This window comes from Oryx dammah, unplaced genomic scaffold, assembly GCF_014754425.2.
Source record: "Oryx dammah isolate SB20612 unplaced genomic scaffold, SCBI_Odam_1.1 HiC_scaffold_14, whole genome shotgun sequence".
NCBI classification, from domain to species: domain Eukaryota; kingdom Metazoa; phylum Chordata; class Mammalia; order Artiodactyla; family Bovidae; genus Oryx; species Oryx dammah.
The window spans coordinates 9,886,666-9,911,278 of NW_024070198.1; the positions used below are offsets into that span (position 1 = coordinate 9,886,666).

General features: G+C 37.6%; 1 protein-coding gene across 1 annotated transcript; it reads left to right on the top strand.

The window, feature by feature from the left end:
• Positions 1-11,528: 11,528 nt before the first annotated feature.
• On the top strand, positions 11,529-23,382 carry LOC120873988 (gastric triacylglycerol lipase). Its single transcript, XM_040255178.1, has 9 exons — positions 11,529-11,630; positions 11,814-11,931; positions 12,684-12,882; positions 13,964-14,073; positions 17,462-17,598; positions 19,467-19,613; positions 20,791-20,862; positions 21,281-21,352; positions 23,134-23,382. The coding sequence occupies exons 1-9, from the start codon at positions 11,529-11,531 to the stop codon at positions 23,380-23,382; spliced, it is 1,206 nt and encodes a 401-aa protein (XP_040111112.1).
• The last annotated feature ends 1,231 nt before the right edge of the window (positions 23,383-24,613 follow it).

A 24,613-nucleotide genomic window follows, 5' to 3' on the forward strand; every position in this document is an offset into this window, starting at 1 on the left:
ATACAATGTAGTTAGTGATACCATAATTAGAGATCAATGTTGATTTTACATTGTCAAATATAACAAGAGTCCATATTCTTCTACACACATAACATCAATTTATATCCAGATAAAACATGAGATGCCATATGGAATTTATGTGTTTTTTTTTTCTTGGAACCATGAGATTCCATTAAATTCCATTAAAGGAATGAGATTCCTTATGTTAAGAACTGAAAAAAACTTTGGAGAACTCTCTAGCAGTCCAGTGGTTAAGATTCCATGCTTCCACTGCCAGGAGCAAAGGTTCAGTCTCTGGTCTGGGAATGCACATGTCCTCTTTACAGTTAAAAATAAAATCCCAATGGGATTATGTAGTTTCACCCCTGTCAACAAAGAATGTATGTCAAAATATATCAGATATGCCAAAATGTTACATAAACTGACATTATCCTCTATTACGTTGTCATCAACTACTTTTAGCTCAAGCTGTTGAAAATATTTCATTTTACTTTTCTAGACCCTGCCCCACAGGTACTTGGAAAACTTTCTTTCAACCTTTTGTATTTTCTGAATCACCTTCTATTTTACTTTTCCCTACCTCTTGTTCCCTCTTTCAACAGCTCCGGAATTCACTTCATGCATTATGCATCTCCATGAATGGCAGCACTGGCAGGAACTCTCATTAGCTATTTACTAGTTGTTTGAACAGTTGTAAAAGCCTTCCAGACATTTCCATGCATTCGTGAGTATCCTAACCTTTAGCTCCTAAAGACACTGTTGTCCAAACTACACAGTACAAAGACTCTTCATATTACTGGTAATCTATTTGTTTATTTTGTATGGTAATAGCTTCTTTAGAAAAATTGCATGTGATCCCATTGAGATACAGTGAAGTTTTTCCCACATACTACAGTTTTGTTTTGTTTTTTTCCTAGTTGGCATTTTCAGGTAATCTGAAAATCCTGTCTATTGAACTGAAGTATTGAAGTGTTTTTTAGTGTACTTGTTTTCTGATATTAGTCAGACTAGATATTAATTGAAACCATGCTGATAGTTTTTACTATCTTTATTCATTTATTTCATCCTACAAGTAAACACGAAGTTTCTGTATGAGCAAGACTATTGTAGTGATAAACACATCAGTTCCTCATGCCTTAATCTGGTCCCCTTCTGAAACTGCAGGATGACTAAGCCTGAGGCACGAAGGATTTCTCTTGTGCCATAGGAGAAGAGCTCTAGACTTATGAATCCTGAAATTTAAATAGGGATAGGAGAGCTGTTTGTTTGTCACCTTACTTTCTGGGAGAGAAAAAGAAAACTGCTCCACTAGAATGTAAATGGCTAGCTCCATGACTCAGAGTTTCATCCCTCTTTGAATGTGAACAACCTCTCTAGAAGAGAAAGTGGGCAGTCTCTATCACAGAATGAAAGAAATTGATTCCAGGGAAATAAGATTTATTACTATTTGAATGGGAGAAAATCACTCTAGGTCTAATAGTTTTTAACTTTCAAGGATTGTCCTTTAATTCAGGTTGAATATTTATTTGCTCAGAAAGCCCTGACTAAGTAGAAACATGAAAATATTCACTTCTGCACAGAACCTTGGGTACACTGAGTACACCTGAGTACAGGGTCAGATAGCTATAGATATATTAGGTCAGAGATGAGTTAATGACAATCTTTAGATACTACTTTTAAACCTGAGAAGCAGCTTAATCTTCATCTACTGAGCACTATCAAGCCACAAAACTGGTAGTGCAAATTGCCCAAGTCTAGCATTTTGTAGAAACACACATGTCATGCCTCACCTTTCTGCTAAGTATCCTTTCTATAAACCAGAATATGGATAACTGAAAGAATGATATGTTAACCTTTCTCCCAAAATAACAGTTTTATTTCATTGTTTAGTCCTTGACAATATTTTAAATTATTAATCACCATTATAATATGTTTATAAATCACATAATCAAATTATAATGTCTTTAGAGTTCATAGATATATTGATATCCATAGCCCAGTGAAGTATTTTCTCTGTAGGCTTATCCTTTTAAAAATGAATGAATAAGTTCAATGAATTTCATGGTCATGAAGAATGTGGTCTCTTTATATTGGGAGTTTATATGAAAATATGGCATATGTAAATTAGGTCTAGAAAGATCACCATAATAGATATTTGGGAGTTGTGCTAAAATATACTTCAGAGGATGGTTTAAACCATAATCTTCAAGACAAGTAAGTGATGCCTCTCTTAGGGCCAATTAAGTCAGATGGTATGAGTAGGTGTTAATTTAGGAAAAACAAGATCAAGACCAGGAATTCCAAAGAAAGGTAAAACTAAGATTCAGGTTTCATAACACCCACCCTATCTGCTTGAATTACACCTTTGGAATAAGTGTGAAGATCATTCTGTAAGAAGCACTTCTCTCTTATTCTGTCTACTTGAAATGTAATTGGCATAAATTAATTTATACATATTTGAAAGGTACAACTTTATGAGTTTTACTACAAATGTACATGCAGAAAACTAACATCCTAATCAAGATACCAAACACTGTCATCACCCCAAAAAGTTCCCTCATGTTTCTTGTTAATTTATCCCTTCACAGTTTTCCATAGCCAAACATTAATCTAATTTTAGTCATCAAAAATCAGTTTTCACTTTCTATAATTTTATATGTCAAGTAATACAGTTAGATATTATTTTTTGTCTTTTTAAAAATAATATTTGTCATTTATTCAGATTATATTCAGAAGTGCAAAGAAAATAGAGTTTCTTTATTTTCCATTAAAAAATGCAGTCTTCATCTAACCCCCCTACCCCAGGTGTCTGGGCAAAGGAAGGTGGTGGAGGCCAGTACAGAATAATAAATTTATTCCAATATGGTAACATTTCTCCATTATAGTAGATTGCATGTATTTTAAATTTACACATTTTCTGTTAGCATGTTCAGTTCTCTCAGCTATACCTTTTCTCCTGCTCTTCTGCAAATTTGAGTGCTTCTATCCAAGCCAACCTGGAGTGATAGTGGAAAGTCATGAAGCTTAAGCTTCAAGACCCTCATTTGCATAAGTCCATTCCAGAGGTCTCTGATATACTCACAAGGTGATGTATTTTTATGAAATTTGCAGAATCCATGTGTATTAACCACAACTGATGAAGACAATTGGATGTTTCCGGTTTTATTTCCTCTCTGTCGTTGTTCTCCTTCTGTTAGCAAATGTTGGCATGGCCATGGGAAGTTTTGGAATTTGACTATGGACACTTACCTGAAAATTTACATAGTCTAAATATACAATAATGTATTTTTGTAGTTTGCAGTAATTTATGTGTAAGTAAATTATGTATAAAAGTCTTTAAAAACTTCTAGGAATAGTGTAGTCAGTGTAGAGAGTACTTTAGTATTTAGGGATATTTGAAATGTCCTGAAATTTTAAAACACACATATGCCAGAACCTTGACAGAGGTCTTTCCAGATATGACAGCAATGGTAATTAAAAAAGCCTTATGGCATTGCTAATTATAAAGTTGCGAAGTCAAAAGGAACTTTCCTTAAGCTGATGCTACTCTTTAAGAAATTAATTTTAAATAGATAATTTTTGAGGTATAATTGTTATATAACATTGCAGTATCTTCAGATCTACAACATAGTAATTTGATTTTTGTATATCTTGCAAAATGATTACCACAATAAATCTAGTTAGTATCTATCTCACACATAGTTTCATATTTCTTTTCTTTTGATAAGAACATTTTAGATCTACTCTCTTAGCAACTTTCAAATATATAGTACATTAACTAGTGGTCTTTTTAAAATATAGTTCATGAGGTTCTCAAGGCAAGTTTGCCATTCCCTCCTGCAGTGGATTGGCTTAGTATGGAGAAAGCAGTATGACAGAGCTCTCTGTTCACTTGTTTATTTAACTTATACACTGAGCACATCATGAGAAATACAGGGCTAGATGAATTACAAGCTGGAATCAAGATAGGTGGGAGAAACATCAACAACATCAATATGTGGGTGATACTACCCTATTGGCAGAAAACTAGGAGTAACTAAAGAACCTCTTGATTAGAGTGAAGGAGGAGAGTGAAAAAGTAGACTTAAAACTAAATATTAAAAAAACTAAGATCATGGCATCCTGCCCCATTTCTTCATGGCAAATAGAAGGGGAAAAGGTGGAAGTAGTGACAGATTTCCTCTTCTTGGGCTCTAAAATCACAGCCATGAAATCAGAAGACTATTGCTTCTTGGCAGGAAAGCTATGATAAACCTAGACAGTGTGTTGAAAAGCAGAGACATCACACTGCTGACAAAGGTCTGTATACTCAAGGCTATTATCTTCCCAGTGGTTGTGAATGGTTGTGAAAGCTGGACTATAAAGAAGATAGAGCACCAAAGAATTTATGCCTTCAAACTGTAGTACTGGAGAAGACTCCTGAGAGTCCCTTGGAGAGTAAGGAGATCAAACCAGTCAATCTTAAAGGAAATCAACCCTGAATACTCATTAGAAGGACTGATGCTAAACCTGAAACTCCAGTATTTGGTCACCTGATGCCAACACCTGACTCATTGGAAAATTCTCTGAAGCAAGGAAAGATTGAGGGTATAAGGAAAAGAGGGCATCAGAGGATGAGATGGCTGGATGACATCACCAGTGCAATGGACATAAACTTAGGCAAACTTTGGGAGATGGTGAGGAACAAGGAGGCCTGGGGTGCTGCAGCCTATGGGGTCACAAAGAGTCAGACATGACTGGGTGACTGAACAACAGCAACTAGTGGATATAGTGGTCCAGTCTCATTCTTTTGCATGTGACTGTCCAGTTTTTCCAGTTCCATTTATTGAAGAGAGTATCTTTTTCCACTTACATTGTTGGCTGTCTTGTGATGAATTAACTAACCATACATGTGCATATTTGTTTCTGGGTTCTCAATTCTCTTCCATTGATCTATGTGTTTGTTCTTACATAAATATCATACTGTTTTGGCTACTATAGCTTTGAAATATAGTTTGAAATCAGAAACTGAGATGCTTTGTTCTTCTTTCTCAAGATTGCTTTGGCTCTTTGTGGTCTTTTATGTTTTCATACAAATTTTAGGATGTGTGCTCTATTTCTGTAAAAAAGAAAAAAAGATAGCTATTGAAATTTTGATAGGACTTTCATTGGACCTATGGATTACTTTAGGTAAGATGAAAAGTTTATATTAATTCTTTCTGTCATGAGTGCAGAACACCTCTACATTTACTTGCGTCTTCTTCAATATCTTTTATTAATGTCTTACAGTTTTCAGTGTATAAATATTTCACCTCATTATTGTTGTTCAGTTGTTAAGTTGTGTCCAACTCTTTGTGACCCCATGAACTATTGCCCACCAGGCTCCTCTGTCCATGTGGTTCTCCAGGCAAGAAGAGAGGTGCCATTTGCCCCTCCTTGTCTACATTTATTTTAGGTATTTTCTCTTTTTTGATGCAATTGTAAGAGGGATTGGTTTTTTCATCTATATTTCTCATAGTTCATTTTTAGTGAATAGAAATGCAATAGACTTCTGTATATTGATTTTGTATCCTGAAAATCTACAGAATTTACTTTAATTTTCCATGATGGAGTCCTTAGGATTTTCCATATTTAGTATGTCATTTGTCAATAGTGAAAATTTTACTTTTTCCTTTACGATTTGGATCTCTTTTTCTTTTTTTCATTCCACAGAATGACTTGAGACTCATCCATGTTTGCTCACTTTTATTACTGAGTAGAATTCTATTGAATGGATAGAGAAATAGTTTGTTTATGACACTGTCTTGGTGAGAGTACCTTTATGATAACTTAAGTCAAATCAGGAAGAAATACTCCAACATTGTTTTTGTAATTGTATTTTCTTTTAATATTCTAGATTCTTTGCTTTTTATATTAATTTTAGTGTCAGCTTGTTAACTTTTACTAAAAGTTTGATAAAATTTTTTACTAGAATCTAGTGAATATATAGAAAAAATTGAGATCGTTGACATCTTAATAATGCTGAGATAATATCACCATCAAGGAAATATTAAATGTTGCTCTTTTGTGTTCCCCTGTTTAACAACTAAAAATCAGTGTCAATCATAAACTAGAAAATCTCCTTGGGAGTTGTAGAATCCAGCACCTCATTACAAGAGACCCAAGAAAAGTCTAACCCACCTCTGTATGGGCTGTGGAACCATCAGAAGCCTGTGAAACTGTTGTTGTTGTTCAGTCACTAACACAACGATTCACAGCTGCAACTGAGAAAACCTGCGGGATGCTGATGTGGATCGGCACCTAGCGATGAGAAGAACTTTGCAGAGGTCCAGCCATCTGGAAGGGATTCTAGCACATCACTGGAGAAAAAAATTACAAGTTTTAAAGCCCTGGGGAAGATCCTGGTGTACCAGTGCTGGACCAGTACTGGACTGTTCACATACAATTTTCTTAAGATGGTAGCGAAGTGAAAGTCACTCAGTTGTATCCGACTCTTTGCCACTCCATGGACTAGAGAGTCCATGGAATTCTCCAGGCAAGAATACTGGAGTGGGTAGCCTCTCCCTTCTCCAGGGGATCTTCCAAGCCCAGGGATTAGACCCAGGTCTCCTGCATTGCAGGTGGATTCTTTAACAACTGAGCACAAGGGAAGCCCTTAAGATGGTAGTTCAGTTCAGTTCAGTCGCTCAGTCATGTCCAACTCTTTGTGATCCCATGAATCGCAGCACGCCAGGCCTCCCTGTCCATTACCAACTCCCGGACTTCACACAAACTCATGTCCATCGAGTCAGTGATGCCATCCAGCCATCTCATCCTCTGTTGTACCCTTCTCCTCCTTTCCCCAATCCCTCCCAGCATCAGGGTCTTTTCCAATGAGTTAACTCTTCACATGAGGTGGCCAAAGTATTGGAGTTTCAGCTTTAGCATCAGTCCTTCCAAAGAACACCCAGGACTGATCTCCTTTAGAATGGACTGTTTGGATCTCCTTGCAGTCCAAGGGACTCTCAAGAGTCTTCTCCAACACCACAGTTCAAAAGCATCAATTCTTCAGCACTCAGCCTTCTTCACAGTCCAACTCTCACATCTACACATGACCACTGGAAAAACCATAGCCTTGACTAGACGGACCTTTGTTGGCAAAGTAATATCTCTGCTTTTGAATATGCTATCTAGGTTGGTCATAACTGTCCTTCCAAGGAGTAAGGGTCTTTTAATTTCATGGCTGCAATCACCATCTGCAGTGATTTTGGAGCCCCCAAAATAAAGTCTGACACTCTTTCAATGGTTTCCCCATCTATTTGCCATGAAGTTATGGGACCAAATGCCATGATCTTCGTTTTCTGAATATTAAGCTTTAAGCCAACTTTTTCACTCTCCTCTTTTCACTTTCATCAAGAGGCTTTTTAGTTCCTCTTCACTTTCTAGCATAAGGGTGGTTTCATCTGCATATCTGAGGTTATTGATATTTCTTCCGGCAATCTTGATTTCAGCTTGTGCTTCTTCCAGCCCAGTGTTTCTCATGATGTACTCAACATATAAGTTAAATAAGCAGGGTGACAATATACAGCCTTGACGTACTCCTTTTCCTATTTGGAACCACTCTGTTGTTCCATGTCCAGTTCTAACTGTTGCTTCCTGACCTCCATACAAATTTCTCAAGAGGTAGGTCAAGTGGTCTGCTATTCCCATCTCCTGAATAATTTTCCACAGTTGATTGTGATCCACACAGTCAAAGGCTTTGGCATAATCAGTAAAGCAGAAAGAGCCGTTTTTCTGGAACTCTCTTGCTTTTTCGATGATCCAGCAGATGTTGGCAATTTGATCTCTGGTTCCTCTGCCCTTTCTAAAACCAGCTAGAACATCTGAAAGTTCACGGTTCACGTAATGCTGAAGCCTGGTTTGGAGAATTTTGAGCATTACCTTACTAGTGTGTGAGATGAGTGCAATTGTGCAGCAGTTTGAGCATTCTTTGGCATAGCCTTTCTTTGGGATTGGAATGAAAACTGACCTTTTCCAGTCCTGTGGCCACTGCTGTTTTCCAAATTTGCTGGCATATTGAGTGCAGCACTTTCACAGCATCATCTTTTAGGATTTGAAATAGCTCAACTGGAATTCCATCACCTCCACTAACTTTGTTCACAGTGATGCTTTCTAAGGCCCACTTGATCTCACATTCCAGGATGTCTGGCTCTAAGTGAGTGATCACACCATCGTGATTATCTTGGTTGTGAAGATCTTTTTTGTACAGTTCTTCTCATATTAAATGTTCAAAACACAATAAAATACCATCTCAATACATAAATAGATAAAATTTCATTTTGTTCACATGTGCAATATTTGGCATTAGTTATTTCTTAATTTAGGCAAAAGCAACTATGAAAAACTTGTGATAAAAATTATTTTGCTTTCAAATTTTGAAAATTATTCCAGTGGGACACATTGACTTGTTTTAACATATAGGTGATTCTTTATGAGTTAAAGTGTTCCTACCCAAGTGTGGGAGAAGACTTGATAATTGCTAGGATTAAGAAAACGCAAAGAACAAGGAAGCAGGAGGCAGAATTTCAGCAGGTGATAAATCAAGAAGAATGAATCTCTAAGGATGTTTTTGAACTGTATCCTTTTGCGGGTTTACCGCTTATGCAATATTTGACTTGCTGTTTGGCAAATATTGGAGTTCACTGGAAATGCAGTGACTGTACGTTTTTGGGAAAGGTCACCCAAAACATACACATGTACCCCTATCTATAACTATATCTATATATATAGACATATAGTGAGAGAGAGAAGGACAAGGAGAGTTAGGTTTTCCTTTACCTTCGAGAAACTAGAAGGCATTCACTTTGGTGACAGTGAGTATGATTCTCTGGTGTTATAAAGTTTATTTAATATACTTCAAAAGTAATGTATCTATATGTGAAATTTATTTCTACCTTAAAAAATATAATTTTCCATTGAACTTTTAAACCTTGATTATATGTATATACTTTTTTTCTAGGAGATTTCTTCTTTTTCTCCTTCTTTGGGGCTCGATGTCAATGATTTGGGAAAAAGAAAGAACAAGCAATGCTCTGAATTTGTAACAGGTGCAGGCCATATGTCCACTGGGCTCTATCTCCTCACTGTGCAGTTTCTAACTTGAAATAAAACCTGACTGATTTTCAGATCAACATGGGTAGACTAGTACTCTGTTCACAATCTCTATGAGAAGTAGTAGGACTTTAGAAAAATATTCAGTTTTTATTAACAATGTTTGTGGGGTTTTCTGGAAAAGATCACTTATTTTAGCAATTCAAATGATATTCAAGGAATGTCTAGTGTTTATAGTTATCAAAAAAGACCAGCTTAGTTTCCTCACAGTCACCAGTCTTGATATCCTACGGACATCTTTCTCCTTGGTTCTCTCCCTCTCATCTCTACTTATTTCCTTCCCTCTGCCTTCTCTCCTAGGCTACTTCTACCATTAAAACCTGAAAGCTTTGAATTGAGCTCTATAGAGCCTTGATTAAGAGAACATGCACAATTAATTTCTTTAGGAAAAAATAACCCTAATAAACCTTGAAGAGATTCATGTAGTAAATGAGATAGAATATTTATTTTAATTTTTGATAAAAAGTAAAGGGACATAGGTAGCTCTTGAGAATAGTAAGTTCAGTCATTTTTAATTTTTTTTAGCTGTTAGTACATATATGATTTCTAATAAGTGAAAGCCACTCAGTTGTGTATGATTCTTTGCGACCCCATGGGCTATACAGTCCATGGAATTTTTCAGGCCAGAATACTGGAATGGGTAGCCTTTCCCTTCTCCAGGGGATCTTCCCAACCCAGGGATTGAACCCAGGTCTCCCCCATTGCAGGCAGATTCCTTACCAGCTGAGCCACAAGGGAAGCCCACTTATTAGAAATCACTTATGGAGCTAACAAATAGTTAGGTTTGAAAAGTACTACTAATAGTATGATTAATTTTCATTTATTGAGCAACAAATGCTTATGGAGCCAAGACCTGAGCAGGATGCTCTATAGCTACCTTGTTACCCAGCCATCCTTTTGTTTGACTAAGTCTAAAGCCTTAGTCTACCTATGGGATTTTAGGAGCAAGCAAGCAAGCAAGCCCTGAGTTGATCTGAAGTGAAAGGGACTGAGAAATGCATGGATGGTACAGGCAAGAGAGCAAGTAGAAAGAGTCGGTACTACTGAGCTATCACTAGGTTGTAAGTTCCTTGAAGGCAGAGAACATGCCGTTCCTTCATGTTTTCCTTGGGCTAATATTTTTTGTTTTTTTTTGTTAAATGATAATGTGAAGTTTAGAGCAGAAGACTGCAGCTGTGGAAACCTACAGCCTTATTTGAATATGATATATTTGAACAGAGCTTAGGGGAAAATATTAAGTCTGAAATTGAAAAAATTACATGGTTGCAAATGGAACACAATGGAGCACTTGCAAGGTAGGGGTGGGAGCACGGGTATGTTAGTGCAGGCTCCCTTGAGAAAAGTATTCATTAGGAAAGGGTAAGAGTTGATGGCGATCGTTGCAATAGGAATGGGGAGGAATCAGGACACCTGAAGTTACAAATAGAGCAGTGGTTATCGATTGTCATATTTATCATGTGAGGTACAGCGGGTGAACAAAAGAGTTATTAAGTGGGTTGTCTTTGAATCCAGACATTTTAAAACAATAATATAAAAATGTATCTGTATTGTCAATGTTTGAGTAACATTTGGTCTGCCATTTTGAGGGGATTAAAGCAAGTTTTCACATACAAAACAGACAGACTTCCTTGTTTTGTTCACAGTTTCAAGAAAGACAACCATTCTGAGTGTTGGCTTTCTCCCCCTTTTCTGACAGATGGTGTGTCATCTTCTTAGGGCTGCTGGAGCAAAGTACCACAAGCGGATTGCTTAAAATAACAGAAAATTATTATCTTACATTTGTGGAATCTGTAAATCTAAAACCAAGGTGTTTGAAGGGCTATGCTCCCTCTAGAACATATAAAGAAATCTTTCAATGTCTTTTCCTAGGTGTTGGTAGTTTGCCAGTAATCTCTTTTGCCCCTTGGCTTCCATTCTCTCTGCCTTCACATGGCCATCTTCTTAGAAGAAGACCATTCATATGGGATTAAGGGTTCACCCTACTCCTGGATGGCCTCATCTTAACTTAAGTTTCGTCTGTAATAACTCTACTTCCAAATGGAGTGAAATTCAGAGGTATTGAGGTCTTCAATACATCTATTTTTGGGGTGTCAGTGGGAGTCCAATTCAAACCATAACAGATGGTAAATAGCAAATATCTACAAGGGTAGGTTGATAAAAGGTCCTTTGGAAAAGTAGAATCATGTACAAAACTGAATAAATGACCAGATTAGCAGAAGTACTATAAACATTTTCTAATTGACAAAGTGATGAGAAACAGGAGAATGATATGACAGAGAAGGTAATAAGTGAAAAATATGTGAAGAAAAGAGCAAGGCAGCTCAATATCATGACTTCATGTTATATTGTAAGATTTACCACATGATGCAATAAGTCTTTTTTTCCCTAATAGGTTGAAAATGTGGTGGCTACTTGTAACAGTGTGTTTCATCCACATGCCTGGAAATGCATTTTGTTTCCTTGGAAAAATTGCTGAGAACCCTGAAGCCAGTATGAATGTTGTAAGTTATTCATATCACTAATATTTTAAAAACAACACTTACAAAGATATTGATGCTATTTGCTCCCATTAATTCTTTTAAAATATCTTTTATTTTGTTAACAATCAATAATTTTTATGATACGAATCATAAAAGTGGCCCAGTAAACTCATGAAGCTAATTTTTTTTTCTCCCTCCATTCAGAGTCAGATGATTTCCTTCTGGGGCTACCCAAGTGAGATGCATAAAGTTATAACTGCAGATGGTTATGTCCTTCAGGTCTATCGGATTCCTCATGGAAAGAATGATGCTAATCATTTAGGTAGGACTGGTTTTTGTTCAGTCACTAAGTTGTGCTCCGCTGTTTTGCAACCCCATGGACTGTAGCCTGCCCGGGTCCTCTGTCCATGGAGTATCCTGGCAAGAATACTGAAGTGGCCTGCCACTTCCTTCTCCAGGGGATCTTCCTGACCCAGGAACTAAAACCACACCTTCTGTTTTGGTAGGCAGATTCTTTACCACCGAGTCACCAGGGAAGCTTGCAGGGGGTGGGGCTGGAATGACGGGAAAAGATGAGTGTCTCGAATTGTGAATCAAATCCATTCCATTCAAATGTATTCTAATTCTAGAACGTAAGATTAAGTTACCCACAGGGAAAAAAATCCTTGATCCACCTTGGACTTCTGAGATTAAGCTAAGGGTCTGAGTGACACCAGATTTACACTGGCTTCTATGATGTGAAGCACACTGGCCCCTGATTTTAGTTTGTTGTGCTGGGTGGGGACTCAGAGTCCCTGAATAACAAACCCACTTAATTAACATTATGCTGAATTTCTTTAATATAATTTTTCAGTAGCTTTTTGAGTTTAACTGGCATACAACAAACTGCACACAATTTAAAGAATACAGGTGCACATATTTTGTCATCTGAGAAACTATCATGGCAATTAAGATAACAATTCAAAAAATATTCACCCCAACAAGCAAACTTATTTAATTCTAGTCTTCCTAAATTCACGTTTCTCTGAGAATAAGGAGTGAGTTTATAAAGGTTTGAATGATTTTCTTCCTTAGGTCAGAGACCTGTTGTGTTTCTGCAGCATGGTCTTCTTGGATCAGCTACAAACTGGATTTCCAACCTTCCCAACAACAGCCTGGGCTTCCTCCTGGCAGATGCTGGTTATGACGTGTGGCTGGGGAACAGCAGAGGAAACACTTGGGCCCAGAAACATTTATACTATTCACCAGACTCCCCTGAATTCTGGGCTTTCAGGTAAAGAAAGGGAGAATTAAAAATTAATATTGAGTTAAAAATCATCAGTAGTCACTGCTTCCAATCCAGTCATATCTTAACAAATCCCACTTCAAGTAGGAGGAGAAGGAAATCCTTTGACTCTAATCTATCTTAGATTTTTCATTCACCTCATTCCAAGGGTAGTTTTCCTCCTAACTGTGATCCCAGTGCCCACTATTATGAGATTCCCTGAATCTGCTTTTCCACAAGGATTGAGCAAAATGAGTAAGTAAGGAAATGTGTTGCCCTCGGCAATTTCTAAAGGAACATCCACATGGATTTAAACCCAGCTGGGGTTCATACACAACATCTCTCATCAGCAATAATGAAGTGGAGGGGGAAACAATGAAATTTAGACACCATGGAGAGATTATCAAAGATTTTCTCTTACTGGCCTTCTGGTGCCTTTTCTGGGAATTACTAGTGGAAATGGAGAACAGAAGAGAAGTTGGTTGATGGAACTGAGGCACAAAAGTGCTCTAAAAATTCTAGGAACTGAATGCAAGGTCGTCTGTCCCAAGTGTAGTGAGGAAGAGGAAGACCATGAGGACAGGAGACTAGAGATGCCGACAAGCCTGGATCAGGGTGGGCAGTGTAGGTGATGATGAGGGCCTTGGAGCTCATTCTAAGTGTAAGGAGAAGCCTCTGGAAAGTTTTAACAGGGGAGGGGCATAGCCTGTTCTCATTTTCAAAAAAATTATTCTGGATGACTTATAAAGAATAAAATAGAGAAATTATTCATATTTCATGGTAGTGGAACACTAAATACAAGTCATTACTAAATCTGACAGTCAGATTCAGGGATGGAAGTAGTCCCCAACTACAAATACTAGTGTTTTAAATTTGAACAAACTGCAGCTACCATGCTGTGCTTTAGAAATAATGTCAGCTCTTTAAAGAAGTCATTGGCAAAGAGCCCCTGACACTCAAATAGTCTATAAGCAGCAATATTTAGAGCATCCAGTTTTCTATTTTTCAAAGGAAGCTTTAGCTTAAATAGGTTTGACTTACAGCAATTATAACAAAGATGTGTATTTAGTTTATTTTGTCTTTTTTACAGCTTTGATGAAATGGCTGAATATGACCTTCCATCTACAATTGATTTCATCTTAAAGAGAACAGGACAGGAGAAGCTACACTATGTTGGCCATTCCCAAGGCACCACCATTGGTAGGTAAAAGCAATTAGCAAGGAGTGTAGTTCATATAGATCCTTTACCAGTGGTCATGCAGGTATGTTGGTCTTCATGCTTGCTAATTGCTTTCCATTCATTATATAATGCAATGTCTACAACAGCCCACTGATATAAGGCCATTATTATTCCTATTGTATGTATCAGTTCAGTTCGGTTCAGTCGCTCAGTCATGTCCGACTCTGTGACCACATGAATTTCAGCACACCAGGCCTCCCTGTCCATCACCAACTCCCGGAGTTCACCCAAACCCATGTCCATCGAGTCAGTGATGCCATCCAGCCATCTCATCCTCTGTCGTCCCCTTCTCCCCCTGCCTCCAATCCCTCCCAGCATAAGGGTCTTTTCCAATGAGTCAACTCTTTGCATGAGGTGGCCAAAGTACTGGAGCCTCAGCATCAGTTCTTCCAATGAACACCCAGGACTGGTCTCCTTTAGGATGGACTGGTTGGATCCCCTTGCAGTCCAAGGGACTCTCAAGAGTCTTCTCCAACACCACAGTTTGGCACTCAGCTTTCTTCACAGTCCAACTCTCATATCCATACATGACCACTGGAAAAACCATAGCCTTGACTAGATGGACCTTTGTTGGCAAAGTAATATCTCTGCTTTTGAATATGCTATGTAGATTGGTCATAACTTTCCTTCCAAGGAGTAAGCATCTTTTAATTTCATGGCTGCAATCACCATCTGCAGTGATTTTGGAGCCCAAAAATAGGCAACCTAGATAGTGGGTGAAGAAATAGTTTGTGTAAGATAACATAGTTATTACAGGTAGGAACCAATGCTCTGAAACTTTGTACCACATGGTCTCTGGTCTCAGTTTATTTCATTCAGTCAATCTTATTTACGGGTCTCATATAACATAACCTAAGGATATATCAAAAAAGTAAATAGTTTAAAATCTCTGTCTTTTTACTACTAATACTCTAGCAGGTGGAGGCAGAGAAAATGATAAGTAAAATATATATGATGCTAGATGATGGTAGCATTTTTCTATGAAGAGGAAAATAAATCAGGGAGTCAGATTTGGGAGCATCAGAGGGGTGCTTATGACTGACTCCTGTGCTTTTGTACAGAACATGTTGAACATAGCTTAACCTTTTCTCAATGATACAGGGTTATAAAATTATTGCAGTTAGCTGAAATGCAGAAATGTCCTTAAGATTTATTGAGGTAAATAGAACCGCTTGTCCTGACAGAAAGTCACTCCAAGCGACTGCTCTTTTGAGTATTTAAATATTGAACATTTCCATTCTTCTTACTCACCAGTGGACAGTTTGTCATTGTGTCACCATACTCATAAATTTCAGCAAGTTGTTTCTGCCTTCTAATTCACATCTACCGGTCAATCTGCTGTGTACATGAAGTTTAGTGAAGTGTCCTTGATGGATTGCATCTACAATGGGATTAAGCTTGTTTTGAGAAGTTACCTTCTGACCCTTTATGGACCTACTGACCCCCACTCAGTGTCAGTAGTGCAGCTACTAATACTCTAGCAGGAGGAGACTGACTCTCCTTGGGAAGGAGTCCTGCTTGCTCTGGGTGACCTGCTGGCTCTCATCTTCAGAGTTAGGAAGCCAGATAAGGAACTCCTTAATCAACAGAGTGCTGTTGGAAAGCATGTTCTTCTTCCAGTGGGATCAGGCTGCATATTACTGAGTGGCATAAACCTGAAAAGTTTTTCTTTCTTTTTGCTTTATTTAAGTTTTGCACAAATCTGAAAAGCTTTGTTTCAAGCTGTTCTTAAGTCTAGTCAACATGTCATTATTAACAGTAAGGAGAGATTGTCCTATGAAATTCAACTGTAAAGAATTTAAGTTGATAATTGTTTAATTAGAACCCAGTCTATTTATATGGTAGGGCTTCCCTGGTGGCACAGAGGTTAAAGCGTCTGCCTCCGATGCGGGAAATCCGGGTTTGATCCCTGGGTCGGGAAGATCCCCTGGAGAAGGAAATGGCAGCCCACTCCATTATTCTTGCCTGGAGAATACCATGGACAGAGAAGCTTGGTAGGCTATAGTCCATAGGGTCACAAGGAGTCGGACACGACTGAGTGACTTCACTTTCACTTTATATGGTACTGTTCATGAAAACAATTAAAAGCAGATAAGGGCCGAGAATATTATATACAAATATTGGAATTATCTCAGCTGCTCATTTGTTAAGCATTACTATGTGACTCAGTTCAGTTCAGTTCAGTCACTCAGTCATGTCCGACACTCTGCGACCCCATGAATTGCAGCACGCCAGGCCTCCCTGTTCATCACCAACTCCGGGAGTTCACTCAGACTCACGTCCATCAAGTCAGTGATGCCATCCAGCCATCTCATCACTGATCTCCAGTAGCATATTGGGCACCTACTGACCTGGGGAGTTCCTCTTTTAGTATCCCATCATTTTGCCTTTTGATACTGTTCATGGGGTTCTCAAGGCAAGAATACTGAAGTGGTTTGCCATTCCCTTCTCCAGTGGACCACATTCTGTCAGACCTCTCTACCATGACCCGCCCGTCTTGGGTGGCCCCACGGGCATGGCTTTGTTCCTGGTAAATATTTTACATGATTCAACTTAATTATTTCCTAAACAACCTAAGGAAGTATTCATTATTATACCTATTTTTAGATGAGGAAACTAAAACTTTTAGAGTTTAGGTCTCTTTTCCAAGGTCACAAAGCTAATAAACCACAGAACTAAGTTTCAAACTCTGTTTTGACACATTTCAAATTTGTGCTTTAACTTTTCCACTTATATACCATATTCATGTTAAATGTTAATTATCTCATTGTTATAAGATGAGATCATTTTAAGCTGAACCAAACCTGCTGTCATATAAATTATAACACTTTTATTACCATGTGATTTTTCTAAAGTTGGCCTGTTTTCAAAAGTCAGATAAAAGAGTTAAATGTAACTTTTGAAAAGTTCTAACCTCCTGTCCAGGGCTTCCCAGGTAGCTCAGTAGTAACAAATCTGCCTGCCAAATGGGAGATGTGAGTTACATCCCTGGGTTGGGTAAATCCCATGGAGAAGGAAATGGCAGTCCACTCCAGTATTCTTGCTAGGGAAATCCCATGGACAGAGGAGCCTGGTGGGCCCCAGTACATGGGGTCACCAGAGTCAGACACGACTTAGCGACTAAACAACAGCAAACCTCATGTCCCCAGAGAGAATCTATGAAAATAAAATATACTAAAATCTGACCATTTTGTTGATTTCAGGTTGTCCCAGATGGCACCCTTAGTAAGTCCAAAGTAATGATGTCCTACTTGTAAAACACTACGCACACACACACACACACACACACACACACACACACACACACACAAATCCCTACCTTTATACATATTCCTTGTTCTGTTTCAGGTTTTATCGCCTTTTCTACCAATCCCACACTGGCTGAAAAAATCAAAGTCTTCCATGCATTAGCCCCAGTTGCCACAGTGAAGTACACCCAAAGCCTGTTTAACAAACTTGCACTTATTCCTCACTTCCTCTTCAAGGTATGTGATTCCCTTTACCCGGATCTAAGATATTGAATTGTTTGTGGATTTCAAAGTGATAGAGAACAAACACATGGTGGACGATCGTGTTTATATCCAGGAATGGAAACGAATGTGTTTATGTTACACCTTGAATAGCACTGACCATGTTCGAACCCCCATTATATTAAGAGAGCCCCACACTTTTTTAATTCTCCATTTCTTTATGTGCTAGCAACACCTGGCAGTGTTTTTGCTCCTTCACGGATGTTTCTTTACCAAGTATCCACACAAGTCTTCAAGGCTGTGTTTCCACCCTCAGCCTGGGGAAGAGGAGCGAAAAGCAACACAAGAGAGTCAAGCAAAACACCTCAACTACCTAGTCCATGAAAAGTGGGAAGAAGAAGAACAGGAAAGAAAGGGAAGGGAAAGGAAAAGGAGAGAAAGGGTAAGATAGCAGTGGTGGAGGAAAGCAAGAGCTTGGAGACCCCTCATCAAATACCCTTGGCTTTCCAAGTCTATTCCTAAGAGGTCTTTTCTCTTTAAATGGGGATTTTGTAGGGCAGTAGAATAGATTTCAATAAACTGTAGATAGATATGTAGGCATATATGTTAGGGATTTAATAATCTTTCCTTTATCCAAAGTTTAATCACCAACTTCTCCCACCCGCTGTAACCAACACACACACACACACACACTCACACACACACACACTCCATTAGGAGAACAGTTTGCCTCAGGCTACAAAATTTAATGATGCCATTCTCTTCTATGGTTGTGTGCTTTTCATTTTTTTTTCATTCAGGTGTGTGCTGTTCATTTTTTTCTCTCTAAACTAACACAGGTGTCTAAACCTAAAAGATTTTTACCTGCAACTATATTTGTAAAACTTTTACTCAAAATGTAAAATTGTGTGATGACCCTGAATATATTTATAGGCTGCACTGATTCAGAACATGTTTATTTTTAACTTGTACTCAGAATTTCTGACAGGCAGTGGAGAGAGGGGTTTAAAAAAAGATAGTATTAGACTTTAAGTCAAAATCTTGAGGCTTGGATCAGGATTCTAGCTGCAATCCAGTTCTCAGTAGATCAAGACCCTGACTATTTATTAGCCTTCTGTTCTCCTGTATAAAATGGGGATGACAGAGTACGAACTACCAGTAATAATTAAATAAGTCACACGGATAAAATGTCCAGCAAAGAGAAAACGGTCAATACTTTATAGTAGGTTTGCATGTGTATAATTTTGAAACTTTGTGTGTAATTTTGAAAATATGGAGTCACTAAGTCATATAACTGAAACTAATATTATATTGTCAATCAACTATACTTCAATAAAAAAAGAATAAAATAAAATGGGGGTAACAAAGTATCAACCTTCCTCAAGAACAATGAGGGTGAGTCCTTTCAATTATTAAGCTACCAAACCTCTTTTTAACGTTTTCATGAAAATATGGCTTGAAGTCATCTTTTTTCCTGATGATTTTTGGTCATCTATTGCTGAAACCACACATCTTGGAACTGACTTTTGATATTCTACAATGTTGTTTTATGATTTAATCCCATAGTTCCTATTACCCCAACTAGACTGTACATTTTTATGCTTTACAATTTTCATTAGCCAGTACAGTTCTCAATGCAACAGTGTTGCTGCTAAGTCACTTCAGTCGTGTCCAACTCTGTGCGACCCCATAGACGGCAGCATATCTGCCCTGTCCATTCCACATCTTTATCATTGGGATTCAATGAGAGAAAGTATTTAAACTTCCTGAGACAACATATAGAAATATTGAAATAGACATTTCTGTCAGTAAACTAGACAAATTAAGAAGTCTTTTCTGTAGCTTGTTATTTGCAAATCTATAATGATGCTTTTATTTTTCAGATTATATTTGGTAACAAAATGTTCTACCCACACAATTTTTTTGAACAATTTCTTGGTGTTGAAGTGTGCTCTCGTGAGACACTGGATGTCCTTTGTAAGAATGCCTTGTTTGCCATTACTGGAGCTGACAATAAAAACTTCAACATGGTTTGTATGCCCTGAAATTTCTGATTATTTTGAGCAACTCTCTTGATTACTTGTCTTATCATCACTTAGGAATGGTACTTTATTAGAACCAGGAGTCACTTCAAAATTCTGTCCAATATGCAGATAAGCCCAAGAGAAACCACAAGCCGTGGCTCCTAGTTTTGTTGCCTCCAGCTTCCTTCCATCACCTCGTTGTGCCCTGAAGTAAACAGCTTGTAGAAAAAACAAAACCAGAAAACTCACTACTCACCTCTGATCACCTGAAAATCACTGTGACTTTAATTTCTGTGAGATGAGGTATTGAACTATGTTGTCAGGTTCCTCTGTAGGAAAAATATGTCTAGATATGGGATGAATATTATTTAAAATATTTTAATGCTGATAGTCAACCCTATAAACTTTCCAAAACTTCTTTCAGAGCAACTCTTTATGTAAGATCTTGTCCATACTCTTTACCTCCTATTTCATTTGCTTTGCACCAAGTGGATGTTTAAAAACACATACAAAATACTGCAGTATTGCAAAGAAGTTAAAAGCATGGATTCAGGTTAAAAGCATAATTCAGACCCTACCTTTGCAACACACTTGAACACCTTCATTTTGATTCCTTATCCATGAAATGAGTCATTGTGACGGTTAAATGAGCTAACATATGTAAAGTACGTACTGTGCTCAGTCATGTCCGATTCTTTGCAGTCCCATGGACTGTAGCCAACCAGGTTCCTTTGTCCATAGAATCTCGCAGGCAAGAATACTGGAGCGGGTTGCCACTCTGTACCCCAGGGGATCTTCCTGACCCAGGGACTGAGCCTGTGTTTGTGTCTCCTGCACTCACAGGCAGATTCTTTACCATTAGCGCCAGCTGGGAAGCCCCAACATATGCAGATCATGGAACGAAACACCCTAGCTCACAGGATGTCCCATTTTTCATGTTTTGTATTATCCATTGACAACTATTCTCACTCAAAATTGTTTAGCTATGCATCCTTGAAATTAGCCCATATAATCAGAGTTTGCAAGCCATAAAGTGATGTACAACTCTTTTGCTCATATCCTGCCAGTAATGCTGCTGGTAAAACTTGATATGGATCAGAAAAGTTTAAGTCTTAGGTGTTTTCAAGAAACTGAATGTTTATCTAAGTGTGTGTGTGTGTGTGCTTATGTGCTTGCTTTCTAGAGTCGCTTAGATGTGTATATAGCACATAATCCAGCAGGAACTTCTGTTCAAAACGCCCTCCACTGGACACAGGTATCATTTCAAGCTGTTGAAACTTTCTTGTGGGCCTCAACCGTCACCAGTTTACCTAAAGCAGTCTTAAAATCGTCTGTCAAAGTAAATGTTCCTAGCAGGGAATTTTTCTGGCATGGGACTACCAGGTGAAATTATCAATCCATGTGAAGGAAAATCCTATAAAAATAGGTGCTTTGGTTAGCAAGAAATAAATGATTTTCATGACTTGAGTGGCAAGAAAAATTATTTCAAGCAGAGCTGCATTTAAACTTGAATAAATTGTTCTCTAGGATTAATAGTCTTTATTCTTGGAATGAGAAAAAAATAAATAATATTTAAATTAAAAGTAAACTACTTGGAAATGTTGGTATGTTATCATTCACATAGCCAAGTAATTTTTTTTAATTTCTTAGTTTTTTAAATTTCTCTCCATTAGGCTATTAAGTCTGGGAAATTCCAAGCTTTTGACTGGGGAGCCTCATTTCAGAACCTAATGCATTATAATCAGGTAAGCATCTTAAGTAGCAGTTATTCACATTTTGAAAGACAAAGATATAAATGGTTAAAGATGAAATTGCGATAACTTTACACATATTTTCCAAAGTCAAGTTGTTGTCCAGACCTCAGAATTCTGTCTTATGCCACCAGGGGTGATAAGTTCTGGAAGTTTCTTACTGCAGTCGTGTGGTACTTTGAGGGCAGCTAAATGAGCACAGATACTGGAGCGTGAAGGCTCAGGGGAAGACTCAAAAACCAGCAGCACCTCAGAGGCTGCCTTTGTCCTGGGCTCTTAACACTAGTAACCAGAGACTCCATTGTGGGCGGGGAAGCGGGTGAAACACCCACCCCCAACTCCATGCTCCCTGCAACCAAGCCAAACACAACTCAGGATGGTGTCAGCTAACTGGGGAAGTGATGATAATTTAAGATCCAGAAGCTGGTCCTGGAAAACACTTCTAACAGTGGCAATAAGTGAAGAAAAGTGGCTTTATTCTCATGGGCGTTCTCTACACTTTTCCCTTCTGTCCAACATATAAAGGAGCATAATAAAGTATTAAAATACTATACATATAATACTATATACATATAATAAAACATTTCTTTGTGAATTAGCTATTACATAAGTATTGTAGTATGTAGCTATTAGTATAAGTATATAGCTTGTACTTATATAAGTATATACTTATATAAGTATAAGTATATTGTAGTATATAGCTATATATTATACTTATATAAGTATATTGTAGTATATAGCTATATATTATACTTATATTAGTATATTGTAGTATATAGCTATTAGTATAATAGCTATAAGCATAAGTATATAGCTATTACATTAATGTATTGAATCAGAATTCTTAAGAATATCATCTTTAAAAACTAACAAAATTCTCTGTGAACAGTGGGAAAGTTAGTAGTGATTTTCTTGTCTGCTTTATGTCTACCATTGGTCTGCTTTATGAATGCCTTTAAAATCTGTGTGAATGGTGATTTTTGTCGAAATAGGAAACGGGGCTACTGATAGATATTCTAAGAATTTGAACCTATATTTAGTAAAAATCAGGCAAGTATTTAGAATACAACTCATTTAACCAACTGGCTACCTTTCCAATGACTATACTGGGAAGTCAGACAAAGTAAACATAAATGACTCAGGCCATTTTGAGAAGCTTATACCTTTAGAGTGTGTAAATTCTTAAGATTTAATTATGAAACTGGGTCATGCCACTTGTAACAACAAGGATGGACCTTGACAATATTATGCTAAATGAAATGTTATTCATACACAGATAAATATTATATGATCTCACTTAAATGTGGAATCTAAAACATGAAAAATCTGGAATTAATAGATATACAAAACAGATTGGTGGTTGCTAGAGGCATGGGCAAAATAGATTAAGGTGGTCAAAAGGTATGAACTTCCAGTCATAAAATAAGTAAGACTTGGAGATGCAATTACAGTGTGGAGACTATAGTTACTAATACTGTAACTATACATTTGAAACTTGCCAAGACAGTAAATCTTAAAAGTTATCTCTCTCTCTCTAGGGTTAGGGTTAGGGTAAAACTACACATGGAGGTAGATGCTAACTAGATTTTTTTGTTGTCATCATTTCACAATGTATACATGTGTGGAATCATTGCTGTGCACCTACAACAAATATAATGTTATTTATAAATTATATCTCAATTTTTAAGTGATATCTGATTTACCCACTGAATAAGTATTGAGTTTAAAGTGAATTTACCTATGAAAATTCTGATTCTTTTCCTCTTGTGTTTTAGCCCACACCTCCCATCTACAACTTAACAGCCATGAATGTTCCAGTTGCAGTATGGAGTGCTGGCAAAGACCTGTTGGCTGACACTCAGGATGTTGACCTTTTGCTTTCAAAACTCCCTAATCTCATTTACCACAAGGAAATTCCAAATTACAATCACTTGGACTTTATCTGGGCAATGGATGCACCTCAAGAAGTTTACAATGAAATCATTTCTTTGATGGCAGAAGACAAAAAGCAGTTCTGGATTTAGAGAATTATTCATTTACTTTTTCCAAAATAGTTTCTTCTCACCTACATGATTTCTGTACTGTTATAAATGCAATGCTTCTTTCTGTAATGTTGACTTTCAAAATATATTAGCATCAACAAACTTCTCATTGGTCATTTTTAATTGGAAAAAAATGCTTAAAATTATTTTTTCACTTGGAAATGTATCTAGAAACTCTTGAGAGACTGTGAACTCAGGGAGGTGTAACTTCTCTTCTAATCCTCCCATTCAGGTTTCTTCTAAACTCCAGAGTGACAATGAGCCTTGAATCACGAGTGTTGCCAAGAGACAGTCCTGGGGTTGACTATTGATGCCTCTTCGGCACACTTGGAGATTGAGTAGATTGTTTTCTATCATCTTCTGTTGTTACGCTTAGTCTCTTCACTTGTGCAGTGGGGCTATCACTTGCTCTTTTGACTGTTACACTCCATGAAAAGGCCAAGTAGACTGTAAGTTGCATTGAGGCCAGCTCACTTTCCCTTTCTAGGGAGAAAAGAACACAGGTAGATTAGGAAGCAACTGGCAACCCCAGTTCAGGAAGTTGGGAGGTAAGGGATTTCTTACCCTCAATATTGTTGACATTTTGGGACAGGTTTCATTTTATTGTCCTGGGCATTCTAGGATATTTAGCACCATCCCAAGGTTCTACTCACCAGATGCCTTGAGTACACACCCTCCCTGAGTTGTGCCTCATATAATACATCTTACTTTGCACCATCATATTGTTGCTCACATTCCCCTCCAAAATTTAGTCTAATTTATTTTGGGGTTACAAGTATGTATTCATATTCTGTGTATAACTCACAAGAATGCTAATTAATCTGAACCATGTTGTGATCTAAAACTTATTAGATATGATGCAATTCATATTTTAAAAAATCAAGATAATCTAAAATTAAAAGATGCTAAGCATTACCTAGTTTAATCCCCATCATTTTCCAAATGAGGATATTGAGGTTCATAAAGGTTGAGTACTTTAATAAAGGATATATGATTGGCATTGTCAAGCTGAAATCCACACATTCTAGTTCAAATACTCTTCTGCACAAAGTTGATTACACAGCTCTGTTGCATTTTCAAATTAAATATTTCTAGAGTTATCTGGGAGGAGGCAATGGCACCCCACTTCAGTACTCTTGCCTGGAAAATCCCATGGACAAAGGAGCCTGGAAGGCTGCAGTCCATTGGGTCGCTGAGTCGGACACGACTGAGT